The 21,595-nt window shown below is 42.3% G+C and overlaps 4 protein-coding genes across 5 annotated transcripts; 1 reads left to right on the top strand and 3 right to left on the bottom strand.

Moving 5' to 3' along the window:
* Positions 1-1,648: 1,648 nt before the first annotated feature.
* Positions 1,649-8,309, bottom strand: LOC131281934 (flotillin-1). 2 transcript variants are annotated; one of them, XM_058311308.1, is made up of 7 exons: positions 8,097-8,309; positions 6,663-6,738; positions 6,223-6,589; positions 3,554-4,024; positions 3,341-3,484; positions 3,108-3,272; positions 1,649-1,981 (listed from the first exon to the last, which is right to left on the bottom strand). In XM_058311308.1, exons 1-7 carry the CDS (start codon positions 8,146-8,148, stop codon positions 1,964-1,966), a joined length of 1,293 nt encoding a protein of 430 aa, XP_058167291.1. In that variant the 5' UTR covers positions 8,149-8,309; the 3' UTR covers positions 1,649-1,963. The 2 variants fall into 2 exon arrangements, with proteins under 2 accessions (XP_058167291.1, XP_058167299.1); XM_058311316.1 differs by having other exon boundaries at positions 6,235-6,589.
* A 308-nt stretch (positions 8,310-8,617) lies between these two features.
* On the bottom strand, positions 8,618-9,744 carry LOC131294896 (polyprenol reductase). Its single transcript, XM_058322948.1, has one exon. It carries the CDS (start codon positions 9,712-9,714, stop codon positions 8,767-8,769), a length of 948 nt encoding a protein of 315 aa, XP_058178931.1. The 5' UTR covers positions 9,715-9,744; the 3' UTR covers positions 8,618-8,766.
* Positions 9,745-10,169: 425 nt separating this feature from the next.
* On the top strand, positions 10,170-10,587 carry LOC131281352 (signal recognition particle 9 kDa protein). The gene has a single exon (XM_058310678.1). The coding sequence runs from the start codon at positions 10,252-10,254 to the stop codon at positions 10,483-10,485; it is 234 nt and encodes a 77-aa protein (XP_058166661.1). The 5' UTR covers positions 10,170-10,251; the 3' UTR covers positions 10,486-10,587.
* Positions 10,588-10,733: 146 nt separating this feature from the next.
* Positions 10,734-14,402, bottom strand: LOC131282093 (sulfhydryl oxidase 1-like). Its single transcript, XM_058311492.1, has 2 exons — positions 13,903-14,402; positions 10,734-12,620 (listed from the first exon to the last, which is right to left on the bottom strand). Exons 1-2 carry the CDS (start codon positions 14,381-14,383, stop codon positions 11,062-11,064), a joined length of 2,040 nt encoding a protein of 679 aa, XP_058167475.1. The 5' UTR covers positions 14,384-14,402; the 3' UTR covers positions 10,734-11,061.
* Between the last annotated feature and the right edge of the window lie 7,193 nt (positions 14,403-21,595).

The following is a 21,595-nucleotide window of genomic DNA, read 5'->3' as shown; positions in this document are numbered from 1 at the left end:
GCGTGTGAGAGCAATAAAGATGGTTTGTGATTTAGAGTAAAATTTGCATAGGCTACTTATTGCATTTGGGCTTGACAAGTTTGGAAGGGTAATTAATGGAATGTTCTGATATTGAAGCACACAATCGATGGTTGAATGTACACATATATGCAATCAAAAATCAACCGCAACCGCATAGTAATGACGGAACACATTTATTCATTTAAAAAAAGATACATTACACTGCTGATTATAAGATACAATTTAAATGCAAACACAGGGTCCGGTATAGTGTGCTCTTTCGCCTCTATGGATTATGTTGAACTGAATGAAGACCATCGTTGGTATTGCAATGTTTTTGTTTCTGTCTTCGCCTCTTGTGATTCTACCGTACATTGAAATCACTATTAACAGGATCTGTTTTGTTTTATGTTAGCAGTATCGTGTAGTAACAATTAAAATATTGTTTGTTGTTTCCACCTTATTTCTTGATAATCAACACAAGTTTATCAAAAGGATATTCTGTTACAAAATATATGTATCGTTTTGCATACCCATGTGTAAACACTTCTGATTTCATCTAAGATTATAAACTTGCATAATTTTAAGCCACCCATTTTCTTATCGTTTCATTAAATGTATTCCTTCACCGTGAAAAATATAGTTCGCTTGTTCATTCAAGGGTATTTTTTTATATAATTGATGTTTGTTTTAAAGCACGTTTCCCATACAAAATCGTTCGTTCATCCTTGCACGAAAACTGCTGTGTGTTTGGAGTAAAAGCATCGAGATAAATAGAAATTGTATTTACTTTTATTACGCAACAATCATTAAAGTAATAGGAGAAAGGATCCGCAATATATTTAGATGGTGGCATTCCGAATTTCAAAAAGTTATCCAAAGAATGAAGCAACGTTCGACTGTTGCGTTCATTCCAACGTAGCATTTGCGATGAAAGAACGTTTTTATTGGCTTACATAAATGGATGGATATATATTTTTGTTATTATAGATGTTCTACATTTGGTTCTTTGTAAAGTTTAGTATTTTTGGTAAAAATACCGATGTTTAGGATGCAGTTGAATACTCGAGACATGTTTGTGTGTTTTCTTAATAACTGGCGCTTCGTTACGTCGATAGATTACTCATTACCATATGACACGTAGGAGAGACTGGAAAATTTATTCTACCAACAGATCGGTTTCGCTGTTGGCGTAGTTCAATAACAACTATTGCAATGATAACATGGGTATTGTGCACATCGAAAATCGAACCTTTTTGAAATCTGCGGCAGTGACTAGAAAATGAGGCTGAATGTAGTGAAGAGTTCTCTTGTACTTGATAACACACAACTTGAATAATTGGCATCAACCGGAGGAGTTGGTTAGCATATCTGATGTATTTTTAATAATTTTGTTTGAACGTGTTTCATGTAAGTAAACAATATAACTAAATTTATCCTATTTGAGGACAAAACAACAACGGAAATCAACAGCATACAATGAAACAAATATAAAATTATGATTTATAATCAAACCAAACACGTACGTAACGGCTGTTCTACACATGTTTTGCTCTTGGCCACAAGTAGATGGAAAATATCGTACGAAATGCACCGTTCTGCCAATTTGGAACAGGGCTTCGAAGTTGCTTTCCCCCTTGCTCTTGCTTGCATATCTACGATTAAATGGTTTTCAGTGGAACATGGGACTAAGAATTGAGTATTCTTTCCTGCTTGGTAGTGTGAGGGCTTGTTCGTTCAAAAACAAGTTACACGGATTCGAACCGGAACGACAGATTAACGCTTTCTTACGCCTTTTCCGACGCTCTTATTTGGGCTGCTGGATGTTCGGTCGATCGATCGTTGATGCTGTACACGGGACACTTCTTTTAAATGTTTTAACTACATCTTGGCCTCCTTCGTTCTTGCGGGGGGGAAGTGTGAAAGTTAACAGCTTGACGCGTGACATATCGTTTCTTCGAGTTTAACCGGCATGAACGGACTAAAAAAGATGAGGTTGTTGGGTTTGAGGGTTATTAGTAAAAACTAATAAAATGAAATGGAATGTGTAACGAGCTTAGTCACAGTAGAGAAGCATTCTAAAATTATAGTATTCTATATTCGTATGAATGTATCGGACAATGACTGGGTGTAGTGTGTGTTTATGTATGTATGATGAGTCTGTGTCGAAGTAGATTTGAATCAAATTTAGTAACAAATGTTTTCTAGAAAAACAAAACCGATTTGCCACATTTGAATTAATGATTGTGAATATATGAACGTTTCACAACTACGGCACAAGAGAACTATCAGCCAGGAACTAGTTCAGAACAGAAAACAAGGTACTAAAAAAACGCGCAACGATATGTTCAGTCAATCAATTGAGAACTCACTCGTTACCGTCCGGGGGCGGGGTGGCGGAAGGAAAGAAATCATCTAACGGAGTTAAACTATTCCGAAACACTACTTTAACGATCTATCATTTTGCTCTATTGGTCGCTTAGACTATGACTTCGGGATGCAATCCCATGACCGCATCGAGCGATGCGATGTCGAACACAGCCTGTGAAAAAAGAGAGCTGAAAGGTAAAAAGGAACAGGCGGAAGGACTATACCAACGAAAAAAATTCACTAATCAACTCAAAGGCAACTGAATGTTAAATGAAACAAATTCTATGTTTATGAAAGTTAAAAATAACATAAATAAAACACTTTTCTCTATCCTCTATCTAATTAATCTATCCTAGATAGGTGAGATATCGACTAGATATAAGATACATTACTTGTCATGGAAGTATATCTAAGTTGTACACACGGGGTTTTCTTTTGTCGTTTTTGTCATATTTTACGCTAATTGTCCACCACGTAGAAAATGAAAAGTCTCCATCGACAAGAAATTATCCTGGCTCTAATGATCGCTAATCGATCCGATCGATCACTGATCATGTTTTGCGTACCGATTTGGCATTGCTACAATAATATCGATACTACAAGAGACACCTTTTGTGACGACCTTTTGTTCCCGGAGAACAGTGTAGATGAGCTATTTCAGATGATTTTGTGAGTGTTGAATGTGTATGTGGATGTATGTTTTGTGATGTTTAGATGTACTTGTGGTTTTGATTTACCCGCGAAATATCAACACCGGTGATCGATTTGACCAGCTCCGGGATTTTGTTCACGATCTGCAACACCTCGCCGGTCAGCTTCACTGCTCCGACCTCACCGTTGCCGCTCGAAACCATCGTAATCTTCTTCGCCTGCGACAGTGGTGCGGCGACTTCCGCGGCAACCTACAAACAACAGGGAAGAAAAGTGTCAGGACACGCATGAGCCACAGCCAAGATTCCACCAAGCTCACCTTTGGCAATGTGTCCAGCAACATGTCCACCATTGCTGCCTCGCGGTATTCGCGCCAGGCTTCCGCCTTCTTTGCCATCTGCTCCGCTTCGGCCTTCGATTTGGCGGCAATGGCGAATGCTTCGGCCTCACCACGTACCTTTATCTGTAAGAAGCAAACAATATTCCGTTTGTTTTACTACCCTCTTGGTTACACGCACAACTGTTTACTTACCGCCTCAGCTTCGGCCTCCGCCTCAAGAATAACGCGCAGTTTGTTCGCTTCGGCCAGCTTTTCCAGCCGGAACTTCTCGGCCTCGGCCGGTCGGCGAATGGTCGCTTCCAGCTCGCGTTCGCGACGCTGCATTTCCTGCTCCTGCACGGCAATCTCCTGGGTGCGCTCGACCACCTTGATCTGCATCTGTTCCTCCTTGATGCGCTGCTTGGTCTTGGCTGCCTGCAGCTCATAGGCCATCTCCGCTTCGGCCTTCTTAGTCTGCACCTCCACGTCGTAGACGGCCTTCTTCAGCTCAAAGTCGCGCTGCGCCTTCGCGATCTCGGTGTCGTTCAGGAAGCGCGCCGCCATTCGCTGCTCCTCAGCGATTGCCTCCTTGATGGTCGCATCGCAGCGTGCCTCCGCCTCGCCAATACGGGCATCCCTCTTCACCTCAGCCGTACGAGCCATACCCAGACTTTTCAGATATCCCTGTGTGGCGTGCGTGAAGAAGCAGGAGAAGCAGGAAAAAGAAAACACAATGGAAAAAGAGGTAAGGGGTATGAAACCCCCATCGATTAGCTTTAACACGTTTGCCCTTCCTCTCTCGTACACAAATCCATCCAGTGAGATAAAACAAGGCTAAATAATAAAAATTGCGCTCTAACACGAGTTAAAACAGTGATAAAAAAGGACATACACACAATCACACTGTCACGCAAAAAAAAAAAAAATGAAAGTCCGAAGAACGTAATACGAAACTCATTCGTAAAATGAATCGATAACGAAAATATATCTAAACTTAAAATACGTTCAACTAACCAAAAGCACAATCGAGAGCACAACGGGATGAGAGGATTTTTCTCCGTGAAAATATATGTAAAAAGTCACCCTTAGTGTCATTAAAGTGGTAGGTTAATGTTAAAATGGTAGCCACGCTTCCGCATTGTAAAGCTTTGTATTTGAAGTAATTAAGTAAATTTTCAAGCTAATTTCAGTTTTCGTAACAATATCTATGCAAATGTTTTGCAGCGTACGACAAGAGGTAAGTAAAACAAAATAATTGTTGGCAAAAGAATATTATATATATACAAAAAATAAGGAAAATGTAAAAAAAATGTTCAAAACCGAACAGGACTAGATTTTTTTGTAAGTTGTATCTACGGCTGGGAAAACATGGGGACTGATATAACTGCTGCGCGGAGCTTATTACAGTCAAGTGTATGCAGCAGGTTCCAACTGTACATAGATTGAGACAAAACTAAAATTTAAAACAATATAAAAATATTAATGAGTATAAACAGCTCTGTGTGTATTGTAGCAAATCTAGTGCTAAAGGACAACACGTATGGTCTTTGCTGTGTGTATATGTAAGTATATATGTGTATGTGTATATATTATTGTCTATTGAATAGTACGGTTTTTACATGTGGCAAAAACAGGTGGATGTAATACGGGTGGGAAGAAATTGTATCTTGCCCTAAAAGGAGGTGGAGAGTTATGTTAACATACCTTAGCACCCTTTACATTATCAAAACATTGTTATTTTTATCGTTAGCGGGAAAAGGTACACGAAAAGACAAAAAAGAAAAGAAAAAAGAGAACCAATGAAAAGGAGGGACACAAGAGCACACACGTCGGCAGGACAGGCAGACTTGGACTGACTGGATCATCTCTTATGATTCTGACATCGCATCCTATCGATGCTCCGTTTTTCTTTTCTTTTCACCGCCTACTATCATGTGATGCATTCGTAATCAGGCAAAGAGGCTGGCAAATTTGCTTGCGTAAATGCTGATGTTAGTTTTGTAGTAAAATATGTAGCTTATGTGTTAGAGTTTTGTATCAAGGAAACATGAAGATAGAAAAACAAACCAACCAAACGAAAAGTTACATAAACTTCTCTAGAATATATGTTCTGTTTGAGTGGAGCGAAAATGTATCGTTTGTAAATAGTGGATCTTGCCGTTTAATTATGCATGATTCTGACATTGCGTAGCTTCTACAAACTACCAGAGAGAAGTGTGGTTAGATCCAAAATACAGAAGCGACCCATTACAAACAGTACAAACCCGACTATTGTGGCTGTTGTCAATCAAAATATGAACCACGTAAATTCTAAAACCACGGATACTACGAACAGACGTAACAACAGATAGATTTATTAGTTTGTATGAGTTTGTAAGGCCAATTGGAGTTAAGTAAATCAATCTAAGCAAAAAGAGATATTTTGGAAATTTATAAAGCTATTTATCAAAGTTTAACTGCCAATGCTTGAGTAAAATGATAAAAAAATTTGGAAAATTTCCTGAGTTTTCCTTGCTCCGTTACCCCATTGCCAGCCTTCGTGCCCGAGGGACCGGGTTTGTACTGTGTAATAAAATAGAAAGAAGATATCGAAGAAAAGTGTTTGAACGAAATAACGAAAGGATGAACAGCATAAATTATGATTATGAGAACGAGAATCGGAAATTATGCGGCAATGTGTGTTCGGTGGCAGAAAGAGAAAAGTGAAATGATATTATAAGACACAAAAGAAGATCTCTCTCTTCAATGAAGTGCCTGAATTTTAGCCTATAGGCAAAGATCTTACTAGCCGTTTCATACTTGGGGATTATTGATCGCTCGTGTGTTTTTCCTGGATTTAATCATTCAACACAGAATACGTATCTGTTAATGCCGGTTTTGGCTCGAATGCTTACCTCTTCGTCGCGGATATCCTTGAGCGTGTACGACACAACGGTAATACCCATGTTGACCAGATCGGATGAGGCAACCTCGAACACCTGCTTCGAGAACTTCTTACGATCCTTGTAGATCTCCTCGACCGTCATCGAGCCCATGATGGCTCGCTGGTGACCCTCGAGCGTGACCAACGCAATATGCTGAATTTCCGCCTCCGATTTGCCGAGGAACTGCTCGCATGCCGTCAGCAGCATGTCCTCGTTCTGGCCCTGAATCTTAACTTGCGCGATGCCAGTTACGGAGATAGGCACACCCTGGCTCGTGTAGACAGTTGGGCTTTCCACCTGCAGTGTCATGGTGTTGAGCGAGATTCTGTTGAGCAGAAACAGAAGCGCATTAGAATATAATTTATCCTGGTGGATCGTGAAGGAACACTAATACATACCTCTGCACTTGTTGAATCGATGGCCATACGAATGCTCTTCCACCAGGCACCAGCAACGGCTTCATATGGCAGCATCCTGCAAAAGGCCGAAGGAAATCGTCAATTAACCCAAATTAACCTCCCATCCTAGCGACGTTCTGCGACTCGCAACGCATGGTGGGAGCGCCAAGTAAATTGATTTTTGGAAGAAGGAAGATTTTGTGAAGTTTGTATCGACCACGGGGAAGAGTAGAATTAAGCGGAAGGCATGTTACTGAAAACATTTTTAATTATTGAAGTGGCAACCAGCTGGAGTTACGCAGTTCTAAAAATAAACATACGCACAACATACTGTCGGGTAAGTTGTGCCAAATACAAACTCGCGGGAAAACGGTGTTCCCTGAGCCACTTGAAATGGAAAACTTTGTTCCCTCGGACTATAGTTGCGAGGAGTTTTTAATTTTCAATGGTGGATGAGCCTACTGTGTTTGTCCTAGTTTTAAAATAATAAGGTGCATCGCTGGTTACATGAAACCGTATGTATTGAGTGAAACCTTACATAGGTCCTGGGCCTAGCTCATCCTTACACCACGAACAAGAGGTCATAGTTGTTGTTTCTGCTCCTCGCTGCAGTAAATGAGCCGGCCGGAAAAAGGGATCAACATAGGCCGAAGCGAGGATGTTGCGAGGTGAAAATCGATATTGCTTCCTGACAGTTTTAGGACACCCGTGGATGACACTCACACACACACACACACACACACACACACACACACACACACCCACAAAATGGACATATTTTCATCGGCAACGCGATGAGCTTTTCCCACAGCACAGAGGACGGAAGTAGGACAGTTTGCGATTGCGTTGTTTTATGTGTGTATTTTCCCGTGTATATGGATCGCTCGAGTTTATTTTATACATTTTCCTTCGCTTCCGGGGAAATGTGAGACACAACTGAAGGCCTCCCCATGTCCTTTCCGTATCGATTATCTCATTGCTTAAGCTGATAGGAACGCTAGCGCTGGCGAACGACATAAAAATAAAATTTCTCGTTCACTAATGCTGTTGAAACATTAATTTGATCGTACAATGCGTTATACCGGCTTCTATTTATATATTTAAAAAAAAACAATATTGTTTGCAAAGAAAAGCGCGGCGAAGGAATGATGCGAAAAATTAATAAAAACTATTTAAAGCGCCAAATACGGGAGTGGGAAACTCCGTAATGTTTTCAACCAGCGAGCGGGTGTATCACCCCCTCAGGAACGGGGAGTCCGGTTTACGAAAATGACGTCACTCTGACGCGCACAAACGACGCCGCACCAGGTTCCCTTCGTCCGGCGCTGCTTGTTTGCTTTGGAAAACGGGGGACTATCGTTTTTGGCGATCACGAGGGGAGGCTGGCGACAGTCTGTCGCCATAAACTTTTCCGATGGTTAGTCGTGCGCATACCTGATACTACCAGCGCCTCGTTCGGTCCGCAAGTAACAAACCCCCAGCCCATTTTGATGAACGCACTTCTTCGCAACAATAACACACTCTTTTTTCGGTTCTGATTGGCGGGTGTGTGTTTGGAAACACGAGCAAAGTATTAGCTACTCGTTAAGGTATCGTTTGAGCTCAACTTTTTCGCGTTCACTTAATACGGTACAATTTAGGATCGTTTTTTCGTTTGCACGAAGCGCACTGTTCGACACAATCTTATCAATTGAAGAAGAACCTCTTTAGAATTGACAGCATTTTTTAACTCCCTTGCAGTGTGCGTTTATGGTATTGCTAGTTCAATCTGATTTCTTCAAACCAGTTTGAGTTGAGTTGTTTTCAACCTATCTCTTTCTAGCGGAAATTAAATTTATAAAAATTGAACTATCCGCTAACCCCATATTTTTCGGCGTGTTTCATGAAAGTAATTACCATGCTATTACTATTGGATGTGTGGTTTCTTTCGCAACATTGTGCTTCTTTTCACGATCAGTTGTTCGAGCTCATTACGTTAAATCAACGTAGTATTTATTCATAAATAGTTACAATAAATATGAATATTTTGTAAAATAGCACCATCAGAAAGTTTAGATCTATTGAACCACCTGGTTTTAGAATTTCATAATCGACACTGCTACACTCAAAACAGCAATGGTATCAGCGCCTTCCGGGATTTAGGATAGTTTGGGAAATTTTCCATATACCACTGATGAGTCAACCAGGCATTCATCATCTGATTCGATACAACCCACAGCAACACGTACACCATGGACGTATTCCTGTGCAATACTCCAAAAAGGACGACGTACATCACGATCTCGAAGAACATGTGCGGCGAAGAGACCAACTCGAAGTAATCGCCGGTCGGAAGGCTGTGCTTCTGGCTGATAACTTTTCCCGTCTTATCTTTTCGTAGATTTGCCAGAATCACGTTCGAACGATATTGGTGAAACCAGGCGTAGTAGAACAGGCCAATTGCAAGTGCCAGGGATGCATCCGGATGGAATCGGTACCCATTTGCTGGCTGCTTCATTGGACCGGCACGAGTGAAGCCCTCAGCCTGCGAAAGGATTGCAGCAACCGTGCAGAAGTAGTGTATGTATCCTACAAGATAAGCGGACAGGTTGATCTTCATCGTGCTGGAAAACACCTGCACGAACCAGGTCTCGTAGAAGCGACGTAGGCACTGCATAGTGATCAGTGTCATGGCGATTAACGTTTCAGTCGGTGTGGTACGAACCCCGCGCTTGTTTGTGGCCATCATGTCGAGGAAGTCTATCACAAAATCGGGCGCTGGTTTACCCGTGACGTATGCTTGGGCCATGCAGGCGAAGCCCGCCAGCGACCACGCTGCAGCAAACACGTAGAAATGTTTGAACCATGCCTTGGGGACCTCCAACAGCGAAACCAACCGATCTGGCGTTCCTTTGAGGGCGTGCTTGCCGTAGCGGAATGTCTGTCGAATCGCAGTCGGAAGGTGCTTCTCGATAGTGGCCAGCAGACCACCCAGCACCACTACGGTGATGATCAGGTTGACGAGCAGAAAGTTTATCAAGTTGATCGACCGGAGATCGAGCCAAGAAAACATGGTTGCTTGCTGCAGACTACCGTTTCTTCGCGTTTGAGGGACTGGAAATTTGAAAAACGGAATGAAAATTGCGTTATTACGACGACAACACCTTGAATAGCGACTGATATTGAGGAAGTAGGCCACGCCACATGAGTATTTCACACCTTCGCCTCTTTAGAAAAGATCAACATGCAGTTGTTTACTGTTAAATGCCAAGGTGAAGATTCAAATGCTGTACAGTTTTGTTTACCGAATAACCACAACGGTATTTGTCCTAGGACTTATTGTATGCATTTATTTTCATAAAATCCAATTTTTTAAATGTTCTTTATCTCTACCACGATAAGAAATAAAATTAAATCGAATACCTTGGACGGATTTGACGGAGTTGCCTGAGGTTTGTAGAACACTCTGCCTGATGACGTTGATGTCAAAACGCCAGCGGTACTCCAAAGATTTCGACTTGCAGTTCCAGCCACGGTGCACGAGTTTATTCCGTAATTTTGTGTTCGATATCCTGCGCCCGGTCTCGCAGGACGATTAGCCAATAGCAAAATGGTGTTCGTGAAATCGTGGGAAGACTTTGAGATCGCGGCAGAAAATATGTATATGGCCAACCCGTGCCAGTGCAGGTTTACAATGAAGTATACCCATCAGCGAGGTGCTGTCCTGTTGAAGTTGACCGACAATGCAAAGTGCGTGCAATACAAAACAGAGGTCCTGTCCGAGCTGAAGCGAATCGAAAAGTTTTCCGGCAATCTAATACAAATGATGGCATCCAAGGAATAGAGGGATTTTGGAAAATCGGCATTTCAAACATCATACATTGACAGAGTTTTCCACGATGCAAATGAAGCAAGGGATTGAAATAAACGCGAAGTTTAATTGTTAAGTTAATTTTCCGGACGTGTCGGATGTAGCTACGGTATCCGAAACATTGCATTGAAGTCTGTAAACATCCCAGTATCGGTGTGTCGATGTGCAGCAATTAAAACCATTCTTTTCTTTCAGCGCAGTCAAAATGCAAGTGCTTGCTCTTCGTGAGATAAATTTATTGTGTCAGAGAATCTTACCACAGGATATGTTTCCCGTTCGCCGGAGTAATTCACATCTAAAAAATCTCTAGCGACATAACGAAGATGACCATTGTACGAACTCTCCAGGCCTGACTATTTGGATAAACCTTCCCCGCTACCCCCCGAAAGCCGCCAATCGTGGATCACATATGGATAAAATTGAAATCGTCAAGTAACTGAAGCGCACATTCGCTTTGAGCAAATCTCTGGAATGTGTTGTCCTGGATGTAGTTGGTGTTGGCAAGATTGAACCTGAATTGAATTCGCAAGATGGAGTAACGAGCACAGCCTACACTTTACCCAGAATATCATGAGGGTACATCTTCTTGCGATAGCCACGTTTGACCACCATCTTGATTGCGATTACGATCATTATGATACATGTAACGTACAGCAGCGCACTGAATCGAATGTCGATTTCACTGAGCACGTTCCCGTACGAATGGTAACCCGTCTGAGCGCCGACGGCCGCCGCCCCTCCCCACTCCGATCGTCCTTCGGCGCCCTGCGGTACCAGACTGCTGTCGTGCAGACCGAACAGATTCCGGCGATCGTAGGCGTACATATGCTTCAGGTAGCCCAGTACCTCCATCAGGTTCCACTCGGTTCCACCCTCAATGGTGTATTGCTGGTGGTTGTGGTGGTTGGTCAGGATTTTTTGCCGGCAAGGTGCACAATCTCCGGGGGACGGAAACTGCACCTTTGGGTGTTCGGGGTCTTCAGTCGCATCACCCGCCAACCGCTTGTTCACTTCATTGTGGCTCGACCACAGCCACAGGATGGCGTCCTCTTTTGTAGACACCTGCCAGATACGGTTCTTTTCGGCCATTTGCTGGAAATGCTGCGAGCACTCGGAACAACCGAAATAGTTCTTAATATATCCGTGCATCGCTTCCAACACTTCCTGAGGATTGTTTGAAAGATCACTTTCGGCAGCCTGCACCGTAAGGTAGTGGAAAAGTGTCCAAAGCCCGCACGGGTACCGCCTGAGGCCTTCCCTTGATCCGGAACATCCAATCCAGTGGTTCGACGAGAAGACGGGCTTCCGTTCGTTTTCGAGGGCTTTCACGCGCTGCACGAACGCTTCCCCGTCCAGACTCTGCTCGCCAGCATTCAACACGTACTGACGAACCTCAGTCAGAAATCGACGACCATTATCGTTGAACGGAAAGTAGCGCACCAGCACGTTGAGTAGATTGCGCAACGCTACGAGCCGCTCGCCATCGATCGTCTTAAAGCGTGCGATTTCGTGGAATAGGGCAAAACGGACCGCTTCCTCCAGATCAGCCTGGTAGACGACAGCCGGTCCGAGTTCCTTCACTTTCGCCCTGATGGCTGCCTCCTGCTTTTGCTCCATCAGGGCGGAAATGTTCTGCTCAGTCGTGGCCGAACCATCGCCCGACTTTTTCGCCGTAGACTTGGTCGATACGTCCGTCACGAGGATGTGATGCTGTCCCAGGTGCGTCCGGATTGCCTCACGTATTTTCTCCCTGCTGTACTCATCGATCGGCAAACTAATGACGCTCAGGGAGGACCCATCAATGACGGACAGCCCATTGGTTGATGCGGAGGGGTCGTGCATCCGATACACGACCGCAGCTGGAGTGTCGTGAAAGTCCAGTATCGCCTGCATACCGACCGTTGCATTGGCATCTTTTTCGCTGATGAGGTAGACATACTTTGGCCTCGCACTGCCAGGAGTACCGAGCTCGAAAAGTGCCGCTTTATCATCCGTACGATTGATAGTGGTCAGGTTTGGCCAGTTGCTTGGCTTATTCTCCACATGCTGCATAAAATCGACCAATCGATCGATGATGCGTTGTCCGTCGTGTTCTTTAAGTGGTTCTCCTGCGGGGAAAGAGATGAAAAGGGATAACTAATTGTGAAAACATCATCCAAACAATATGCTTTAAGTGCAATATAATCCAAGCAATCAAAGTACAGCTTGTTAACAACTTCAAATATTATGCCACGAGCAAATAACAGCTTAGAGCAATTGAGAAATCGGCGCCAACCAAGTTTCAACGATGAAACGACAAATTATCCATTCAGTTGGTCCAGTAGATCGTATCCTCTAAACCTGCATTCCGGCACAGCATCCCTGGCGATGTACGCTGGGACACTATTTGCGAAAAGCGCTTGCTGTATGCAGCGTCGTGATTAGGTCATTCCCTGTATCCAGCCGTATGTCGGACCCGAACGACACCAAAGAATGTTCGTTTCGTTCGCTTGATTGCGAAAGGTTCCCTTGAAACAAACTAATAACAAGGATTGCACTTTGCGCTGCATTTGCACTGCATAGAAAGGCCGATTGGCGTTGCGCTAAACGGAACTAAAAGAAAAATTGCCCACGATGGCACGTTTCGCCTCCTGAGTAGAGTGCGGGTGTTGGCAGCGACCGAATCGAAACGGAAAAAACGGTTGTGCTTCTCCCCTGATAACGATACCTTGCGATGGGAGTATGCGTTATGAAATTGCTCCGAGCATCGTAGGGTTTCGGTGGGTGTCAATTGATATTGGGGAAATAAACGAAATAACCTGATTTTTCTAGCGCTGTTAACAAAACTGATAAATGTTCCTTCGATGGGTAAGATTTGTATCATGATGACATTGTTTTATCGCGCTCTCCATAAGGTGGAGTTCGAGATGGTATTTTATAGTAAAAAAACTTGAATGAATTCGTTTGTCGTTACTAGCGTAAAAAAAATTACCAAAATTGTTTCTATGAACATAAATTCACCTGAGTCAACAAGCCGGATAATTGTTAAGTGCAAAGTAAGGAACATTTTCGCGCAGCTGCTAGAAACCATTCGCCGAGCCTTTCATTAGGAAGCCTTCAAGCGATGGTTTACATCGACATGTAATCAAGGCACATACGCCGAAAAAAGAAGAAAATCAAAGTGCAGAAGTCATTATCGCTGATGTAGTGTTTTCTACCGCGCAGCGGGCTACCTTTTCTACAAACATACAGGTCAAAACAGTAACGTTGGCGAGGGACACGTTGTGATTTGTGGCAAATGTTGTTGCCGCGGAGCAATAAAAACAACTCGCGCTGTTCCTCCTTTCTCCTTCTGGCCCCTAGGGGTCGGTTCTCGTTAGACCGGTTCCTGTTCCTGTTCCTGTTACCCACCTATCTTGTGCTCGCCGTCGGCGTAGTGCGGGGAGAAAAACCGAATGGTCGGGTAGGCCATCACCTCGAACTCTCGGCAGATTGCATTATTTTCGTCGCGCGAGCAGTCCAGCGCCGTTACGCGGACCAGCTTCTGCCAGCCAAGGATGTCCACGGCCAGCTGCTTCCAGATGGGGGCGAAGCGGCGGCAAAAGCCACAGTACGAGTTGTAGAACTCGACCAACGAAGCGTGTGGCTGGTTGAAGACTCGCTCCTTAAGGTTGGCCGCCGTAAGAGAGATCACGGAATCGGTCGCATCGTACAGGCCGTTGTTTTCACTTTCCTCGATCTGGCGCCGGAAGCGGAACTGTTCGTATGCGCTAAGCTTTTCCCGCAATCCGACGGCTCCACCTTGCACTGCATTGGGCCCAATGCTAACGGCAACCACTAGCACCAAAATCAGCAACACTTTGTAGGCTGAACCTATCCGCAACGTAAACATTTCGCTTACACAACAATCCGGCAAGTCCAGATTCTGTCGATTGATTAAAAATAGTGCCCAGAAGGTGGCGGCTACAAAGGTGCAGTGGATTATCTTTCCTCCACTCACTGGCACATTGCCATCTGGAATGGTTCTGGCGTGGCGACACTGGAAACTCAATTCTTCCGGCTCGGTTGGTCGCGAGCTTCACGACGAGCCAACACGACGACAACACTGGCTTTCCCAGACTGATGGGACGTCCGCGATTGTGTGTTCCACCGACTAGAAGGAACCGCGACACCAATCAACATTTTACTCCCTCTAAAGCGGATGTGTACGCTCCAAAGTGGTCGACCGGAGAGAGAAGGAGTTTCTAGTGTAGTCCAACGTACGTAAAATGATAACAAATTTTTGCTTCAATTCACCGATCACGTAGGCAGCACTTGTCATACGAACAGCGAAAAGAAGCAGTCAGGTGAAATGGAGCTGAGTGAAAGAGATAGCCGAACAACAAATCTCTGTGGACTAGTGTTGGCAGAATCGGGACTCGGAAGATTCGAAGATTCGATCCCTAGAGGGATTCTAAAGATTCGAATCCCATTTGACGGATTCTAAAGATTTGATTCGATTGGGACTCGAATCTGATTTGATTTGTTTAGGACTCGAATCTGTTTTGATTTGTTTGGGACTCGATTTGATTCGATTCTGACTTGATCCTAAACTGTTAGAATCGACTCACAATGATTTGAGTCGAATTAGTCACATAACTAGTCGATCTAGAGACAATGTAATTGATTTAAATTTACTCAAATCGAACGCTGGGTAGAATGTCCAATGGACATAGATTGAGTTTTTTGCGCGATTTGCAAGTTAGGCTCTAGAAAAATTCCTAGAACCTATTTTTTACAAAGAAATACAGTAGAATGTCCATTATCCGAGTGCTTGGACCGACTGTTTCTTGGATTGGGATTCGGATTTGGGGATTTCGTTTACCCACCACTAGCATAAAGCTGCAGCGCGCCAACAAGCTTCAAAAACTTGGTCGCAGCTTGAAATAATAACTGAAATAGCCAAATTGCTAATAACTTTTTAGTGCCTTGGTCAATTTCAACAACAGACACCTCAAATGAAAGGTCTTTTGAAGGCAAACAACTTGATACAACAAATATTTTACCTCGATTCTTATTTTATGAAATAAACATTTGAATGGAATTTAGATACAGATACCTTCAAGGTATTTTCTGCTGAAATAACACATTTGTAAATAAGTTTTTGACTCTTTCCATCAATTTGTACATGTAACTCCATAATTGAAAAGGAAGAACAATCGGAACATTAGACTGATGTGCATTTTTTCCATACTTACAGGCCTGGCAGCAATGGCAGTTAACATCTAAAGAACGATGACATGCGGCAGCCTCCGGCGAGCATTTTCGGGCCCATAGATTCATCAAATAGATGATATGAAAGATCATCTAGGCGACCATGTAAGTAAAAACAATGTATTGAAGAACAGTGCAATTAGAACAGTGAGCTAATCCTTAATTACTTCTGTATCATACTTACCGGCATGGCAGCGATGGCAGTTGAAAAACACAGTACGACTATGAGGAGCGTGTAGGTAGGAAGGACTTTGCGGGTAGCATGCGGCAGTAACTGGTAAACTTTTACGCAAAAGAGGATCCATCTATTTTGGGTACAATTCAATCATGAACATGGTGTTAGGATAGCTTGTTTTTTTTCCCCGGTACCCGAACTAGTTAGCAAACACGATTGTAGTATGTATTCTACGACAGCTAGTATGATTTTTTTTGTTAAAGCCAAGAAAAATGCATTTGACGCACTCCGTGGGCGCCCAAAAAGGCGGGCGGTTCCTAAGAACAGACTCGAAGGGGCCAAAAGAGCATCTCTCACTACTCCCTAAAAAACTCGGCAAAAAGCTGTCCCTTACACCACCAACCTCGCATGTAACCTGTCCTAACTAAGCTATTAGCCACGCAACAGCTACTGGTGATTCTGTTGAAGATAGTTGTCTTAATAGATCCTGATACTAACCCTGGCGAAATATACCCCAATCATAATGTTGAGTCGCCTGTCCCTAACCATGAAAAGGAGGTGGTGGTACATATTTACTATGCCTATCTCCGTATGTTTTATCCACCTTACCAAGGAAAAAATGGTGGTATACCCAAATAGTATCACATAGTATGTAAAACTCTTGAAAGCAATAAAAACTGCTTGAAAATGATCGAATCTCCTAACTAACCTATCCCTAACGACATGCATGGTACACTATCCCTGCCTAAGTAGCCATAATCACGCATCTCCTACACTTCATCTTGTGTCGCATCCCTGACTAACTATGCCCTATCAGTAATTTGATTGAAACGAGTCCTAACTAACCTAACCCTAACGAAATACATGGTACTCTGAGTAACTCTGCCCTATCAGTAATTTGTTTGAGACGAGACCTAACTAACCTAACCCTAACGAAATACATGGTACACTATCCCTGCTTAAGTAGCCATAATCACTTCTACACTTTATCTTGTGTCGCATCCCTGACTTACTATGCCCTATAACAGTGGTTGGCAAAGTTCGGTCCGTGGGCCAAATCCGGCCCGCCAACCGATTTTATCCGGCCCGTAATAAAATTTTGGTGTTTCATACAAATCACTTCTACACTTTATCTTGTGTCGCATCCCTGACTTACTATGCCCTATAACAGTGGTTGGCAAAGTTCGGTCCGTGGGCCAAATCCGGCCCGCCAACCGATTTTATCCGGCCCGTAATAAAATGTTGGTGTTTCATACAAAAACTTCAACCCATTTTTTATAAGATTTGTCCCCGATGTCAGGTTTGTTTTCTTCCCAAAAATGAAGATTAATATTGTTCAACGAGGTGTTCCTGTTATATGTTGAAAAAACCATCAAAATACAACGAAAATAAGAATTAAAATGTTTAAAAAATGTTTAATGATAAAAATTCGAATATTTTATCTTACCATTTGTGTAAGTCATTGTTTAAGGTACCCGGCCCGTAGTTTCGGTTTTCTATTAATCATCTGGCCCTTTGTCTGGCTGACTGGCTGGCTGGTACTGCAGACGTCCCTACGAAGTCATCTTATGTAGTGTCTCCTGGCTAGGCTGAAATAGATACTGAGTTAATGCAATTGTAAAATATAGTATAGGATTGCACGAGGATGGAGTAACAACCGTGTTTCAGCCGTGGGACGCTTCGAAGATGGGCTCAACTATAAACATTTCATAGTGTTGTTTGGGGCATTAAATTATGCAGACATAAAGAAGCCAAATTCTCAAAGGATACTTCAACAGGTCATCTAACAGACAGTCACCACTGTAGCCATGAGTACTACTGAACGTGCCAGGACTGAATATCTAAATATGTTTCTTGCAAGAAAAGACACTCCATCTGATTAAAGGAAGAAAGGAGGCACCTGATTAAAGGAAGAAAGACACCAGAGCAGCGAATGTTCATCAACAAGCCTTCGACAACTGATGGAAGTCAAGACACCAGATACCGCAGATTGCAAATCATAAAATGGCAATGGAATATTGAAGCTTGAAGTTACTGTTACTTAATACTGAACTTATTGAAAAGAAACTACGTTGGATTGAAAATGTTTAACGAATAATTCTCTAACTCTTTCGCCTCGTTGTAGGCGCTCATCTTCGGTGATAATGGGGCGCTCATCATCGGGAAATTTAACGTCTTCTAGAGTTGAAATATTATGGATAAATTCTGTTAATCAGTCTGCGCGGAAATTGCATTTACCGGCCGCAATTTAAAAGTTATGTAAAACAACACAAGTTGTTACAATGGGAATTTTTTTTTCTGCTGTTAAATTTTTGTCGCTCATTTTTATAATTCGGAATCGGTTGGTGATTTGGCCGAACGTACGCTCCACCACTTGCCGCGCCCGAGAAAGCCTCTTGTTAAACATACGCCGTTCTGGTGTGTCCTCAACTTTAAATGGGACCAGCATTTGTTCTGATCATTGGAATGCTTTGTCTCCAACAAGAACATACTTAGAAATTCCCTCTGGTCATGGCAAGTTAACAGGTGGTATTCGTTTCACAGCAGTTTCCAAACTACTGGATCGATAGACCCGACCGTCCGCCATCCGACCTGGAGCACCCACATTTGAAAACATAACTTCACAGTCTGCATTCACTAATGCTAGCCAAACAATACTACGAAAATGTTTATAATTTTCCAGCATCTTCTCTTCTCCTTTCCGGGCAGCCACTGGTACGTGTATTCCATCGATGGCTCCCACGCAGCATGGAAAGTCCCACTTTTCTTCAAACTTCGCTGCAATTGTGTCCCATTCATGTTGGGTTTGTGGGAACTGAAAAATGTGTTCCTTAATAAATTTGGCATGCAATACAACAAACTCGAAATGAGCACTTACGCGCAGAAATTTGTCCATTAAGGCCGTTTGGATTGCTTTGCAGCAGTTGGCGATAACTTTTGACAGCATGCGTCTTTCAATGAATGTGGACGTCGCCAAGTCTGGTACCGTTCGCCCGGTTATTAGATAACGCAAAGTAGCTGCTAATTGTTCCTGTGTGGACAATTGTATTCCACCTGATGTTTTTCGTGGAATATAAGGCGCGCAAAGATTGCACAGCAAGCCGAACACAGATGGCGACATCTTCAGATAGCTTAAAAATGTTTTCGGATAAAGACGAGCCGCCAGCTCCACGAACCGCATGTGGGACAGATGCGGCCGATGTTGAAATACCGTGGATTGTCCATTAACCTGAATGACACAAACGATATTATAATATTAAAAACAACGTAAGCCAAGTTATAGGCCTTAACACTTTGGTGACGGGGCCCGTGCACTCTCGGGGTAGCTTGGCTTAACGTTGTTTTTAAAGGAAAGTGCCCGTCAACCAAGCGTTAAGTCATGAACAATTTTGAATATGATAATTGTCGTCGAGGGAAGTGAAACCGTAGACGAGGCGCAGCGCCAGTAGGTCGGTCAGTAGGGATCGAAAAAAGCAGCCCACGAAGCGAAGCGGTTACCCGGGCAAAAACCGATAAACAAGTAAGTAACCTAGTTACAGGTTTATAATTTGTAAAAAAGCATATCGAACAAAAATAAAGTTAGTAATCTACAAGCGACAACTCGCCTCTTAGCTCCTACGTCGATGGAAGTGTCACCTGGGAGCGCATCGTGCGCAAATTTCTACAATAAATCATTCGCAGTGGCAGATTATCCTATGGGTGGAGTTGGCGGCCGCTAGGGGCCTCGCCGGTCAGAGAACCCCTTTAAACATACTACATAATTGAGAGTTAACCAAGATCGTGTGTGCAAACGACCGATAGAAGTGAAGAGTTCTCGCAATTTTTACTAGAAATTACCATATTGCTATGTTCAGTTTGGTAATTATTAGCGACATACAAGTTAATTAACAACTATAAAATCACGCAAAACAAGCGACTTAAATGAAGCGGTTTGAAAGTGGAGCAGTAAACCGTTGAAAATTAAAAAAGAAGAAGAATTTATTCATTTTCAAGAAAATGGTTTGGGTAAATTCATAAGATTTAAAATGGTTCGAACTTGGTTGACAATGAAAATGCAGACTCCTCAACCGTCTCTAGGAGCACCGGAGATCCTGGAGCCAGAAACAACTACCATGTCTTAAAGCCAACAAGAAACTGAAATAATTGTTTCAACTTCAAATTTTGATTTTGAAACTGTTGCAACATGAAAACTAATCTTTTCCGATGTTTTCATTGACCACATAATGAAAAAAAACCTGCAGATTGTGGCAACATAGAGAGTTCTAAAACCTCTTTATAAAGATGAGGATGACGTTTACTGCAGAAAGTTCAATACAGAACATTTTTGACGAAAAAACCAACGGAGCATCAGAAGAAAGCACTTGGTTGTTACTTTCGGAAACTACCAAAGGTGTTAATTATTACCCATGGATCAAAAGAACACATCACATCTATTTGTAATTTGTACAAAAGGTTTAGTATACCGTATTTTATCGAGTATGGTGCGCAGACGAGTATTGAGAAGTTCATCTTGGTTACTTGCTAATGGGTAACTTCCGAATATAGTGCGCAGATAGTATTTGATCGATCTTTTATTTGAGAAAAAATGCGCACTATATTCGATAAAATACGGTAAGCCAAACTAAAGACACAAAGTTAATAAATGAAAGGGGAAAGAAACACAATTATTGGAGAGAAGTACTAAGATCTTATAAAAAACTGAAAAAAAGAAGTAAAAAAAACAATAATTATGGATATTGCAAACTGTAGAGCATAGTCGTTTGACGTTGCAATATGTCTGCTAAATACTTGAGCCTTCGCGCAAGCATTAAGCGGAACAGTGCAGGTGCTATTAGTGGAATCACTCATAAAATTCAATTTTTAATTTTACAGCTACAAATTATAAGGCAGCAGTGCAATTTTTTCAGCTAAAACGCATTTTTACCTCTTCAACCCATCGTTGGAAAATTGTAACAAAAAAAATGAAAAAGGAAAACAATAATTCAATGACTCGGTAGTCAACTAAAGTCGACGCGATCTTAGCTTTAAAACCCAGGTTTGGAGAAATCAAAAATGCATTGCAAAAAATTTGTAACGCTAAAGATGAAAAAGCAATAACAATAGATGAAACAAACACGCTTCTACATCAAATGAGTAAATATGAGGTTGTTTTAATGGCCGTAATTTGGAACACGCTGCTTCAGAAAATAAATGCTACAAGCAAGACGCCTCAAACAGTTGAATGTGAACTATTGCAAGGATCAGTGTTGTTGCAATCGTTAGTAACATTCATCAAGAGTTTTCCCGCAGATTTTGCAAATGTAGGAATAACAGCTAACGAGTCATCTTATAGTTCAGTTCAGAAGAAAATCGTGTGCGTAAGCGAGACGAACACAAATTTTCTATCAATTAAGAATTTGTAATTAATACATTCTAGGTCATTTGTGATAATGTAAAATCTCTAACATTACAAAGGGCTAAGAAATACGAGTCAGTTTTAAAACCATTTAAATATTATATAGAATCTGTCCCCTGATGATAGAAAGAAAATTTTAAAACTTTTGACTTAAATTTATAAAATGTCATTAATCACAGCATGCTTTAATTGCAAAATATAACAATAATATAATCATACAGTAGATGTTTAATGCTGGTTAATATAATGTTATATACTAAGGTACCTTGTAAATTATACTA

Source organism: Anopheles ziemanni, chromosome 2, assembly GCF_943734765.1.
Source record: "Anopheles ziemanni chromosome 2, idAnoZiCoDA_A2_x.2, whole genome shotgun sequence".
Taxonomy (NCBI): Eukaryota; Metazoa; Arthropoda; class Insecta; order Diptera; family Culicidae; genus Anopheles; species Anopheles ziemanni.
This window is presented reverse-complemented; position numbering and strand designations above follow the sequence as displayed.

Coding starts and splice junctions, on each gene's coding strand:
- LOC131282093 (XM_058311492.1), bottom strand. CDS start 14,383: ATGTTTACGTTGCGGATAGGTTCAGCCTACAAAGTGTTGCTGATTTTG. Junction 12,621..13,902: donor CGACGGCGAGCACAAGATAG/GTGGGTAACAGG, acceptor CTTTCCCCGCAG/GAGAACCACTTAAAGAACAC.
- LOC131281352 (XM_058310678.1), top strand. CDS start 10,252: ATGGTGTTCGTGAAATCGTGGGAAGACTTTGAGATCGCGGCAGAAAAT.
- LOC131281934 (XM_058311308.1), bottom strand. CDS start 8,148: ATGGGCTGGGGGTTTGTTACTTGCGGACCGAACGAGGCGCTGGTAGTA. Junction 4,025..6,222: donor ACGAAGAGGTAAGCATTCGA/GCCAAAACCGGC, acceptor CACGCCACACAG/GGATATCTGAAAAGTCTGGG. Junction 3,485..3,553: donor CGGAGGCCGAAGCTGAGGCG/GTAAGTAAACAG, acceptor TGCTTCTTACAG/ATAAAGGTACGTGGTGAGGC.
- LOC131294896 (XM_058322948.1), bottom strand. CDS start 9,714: ATGTTTTCTTGGCTCGATCTCCGGTCGATCAACTTGATAAACTTTCTG.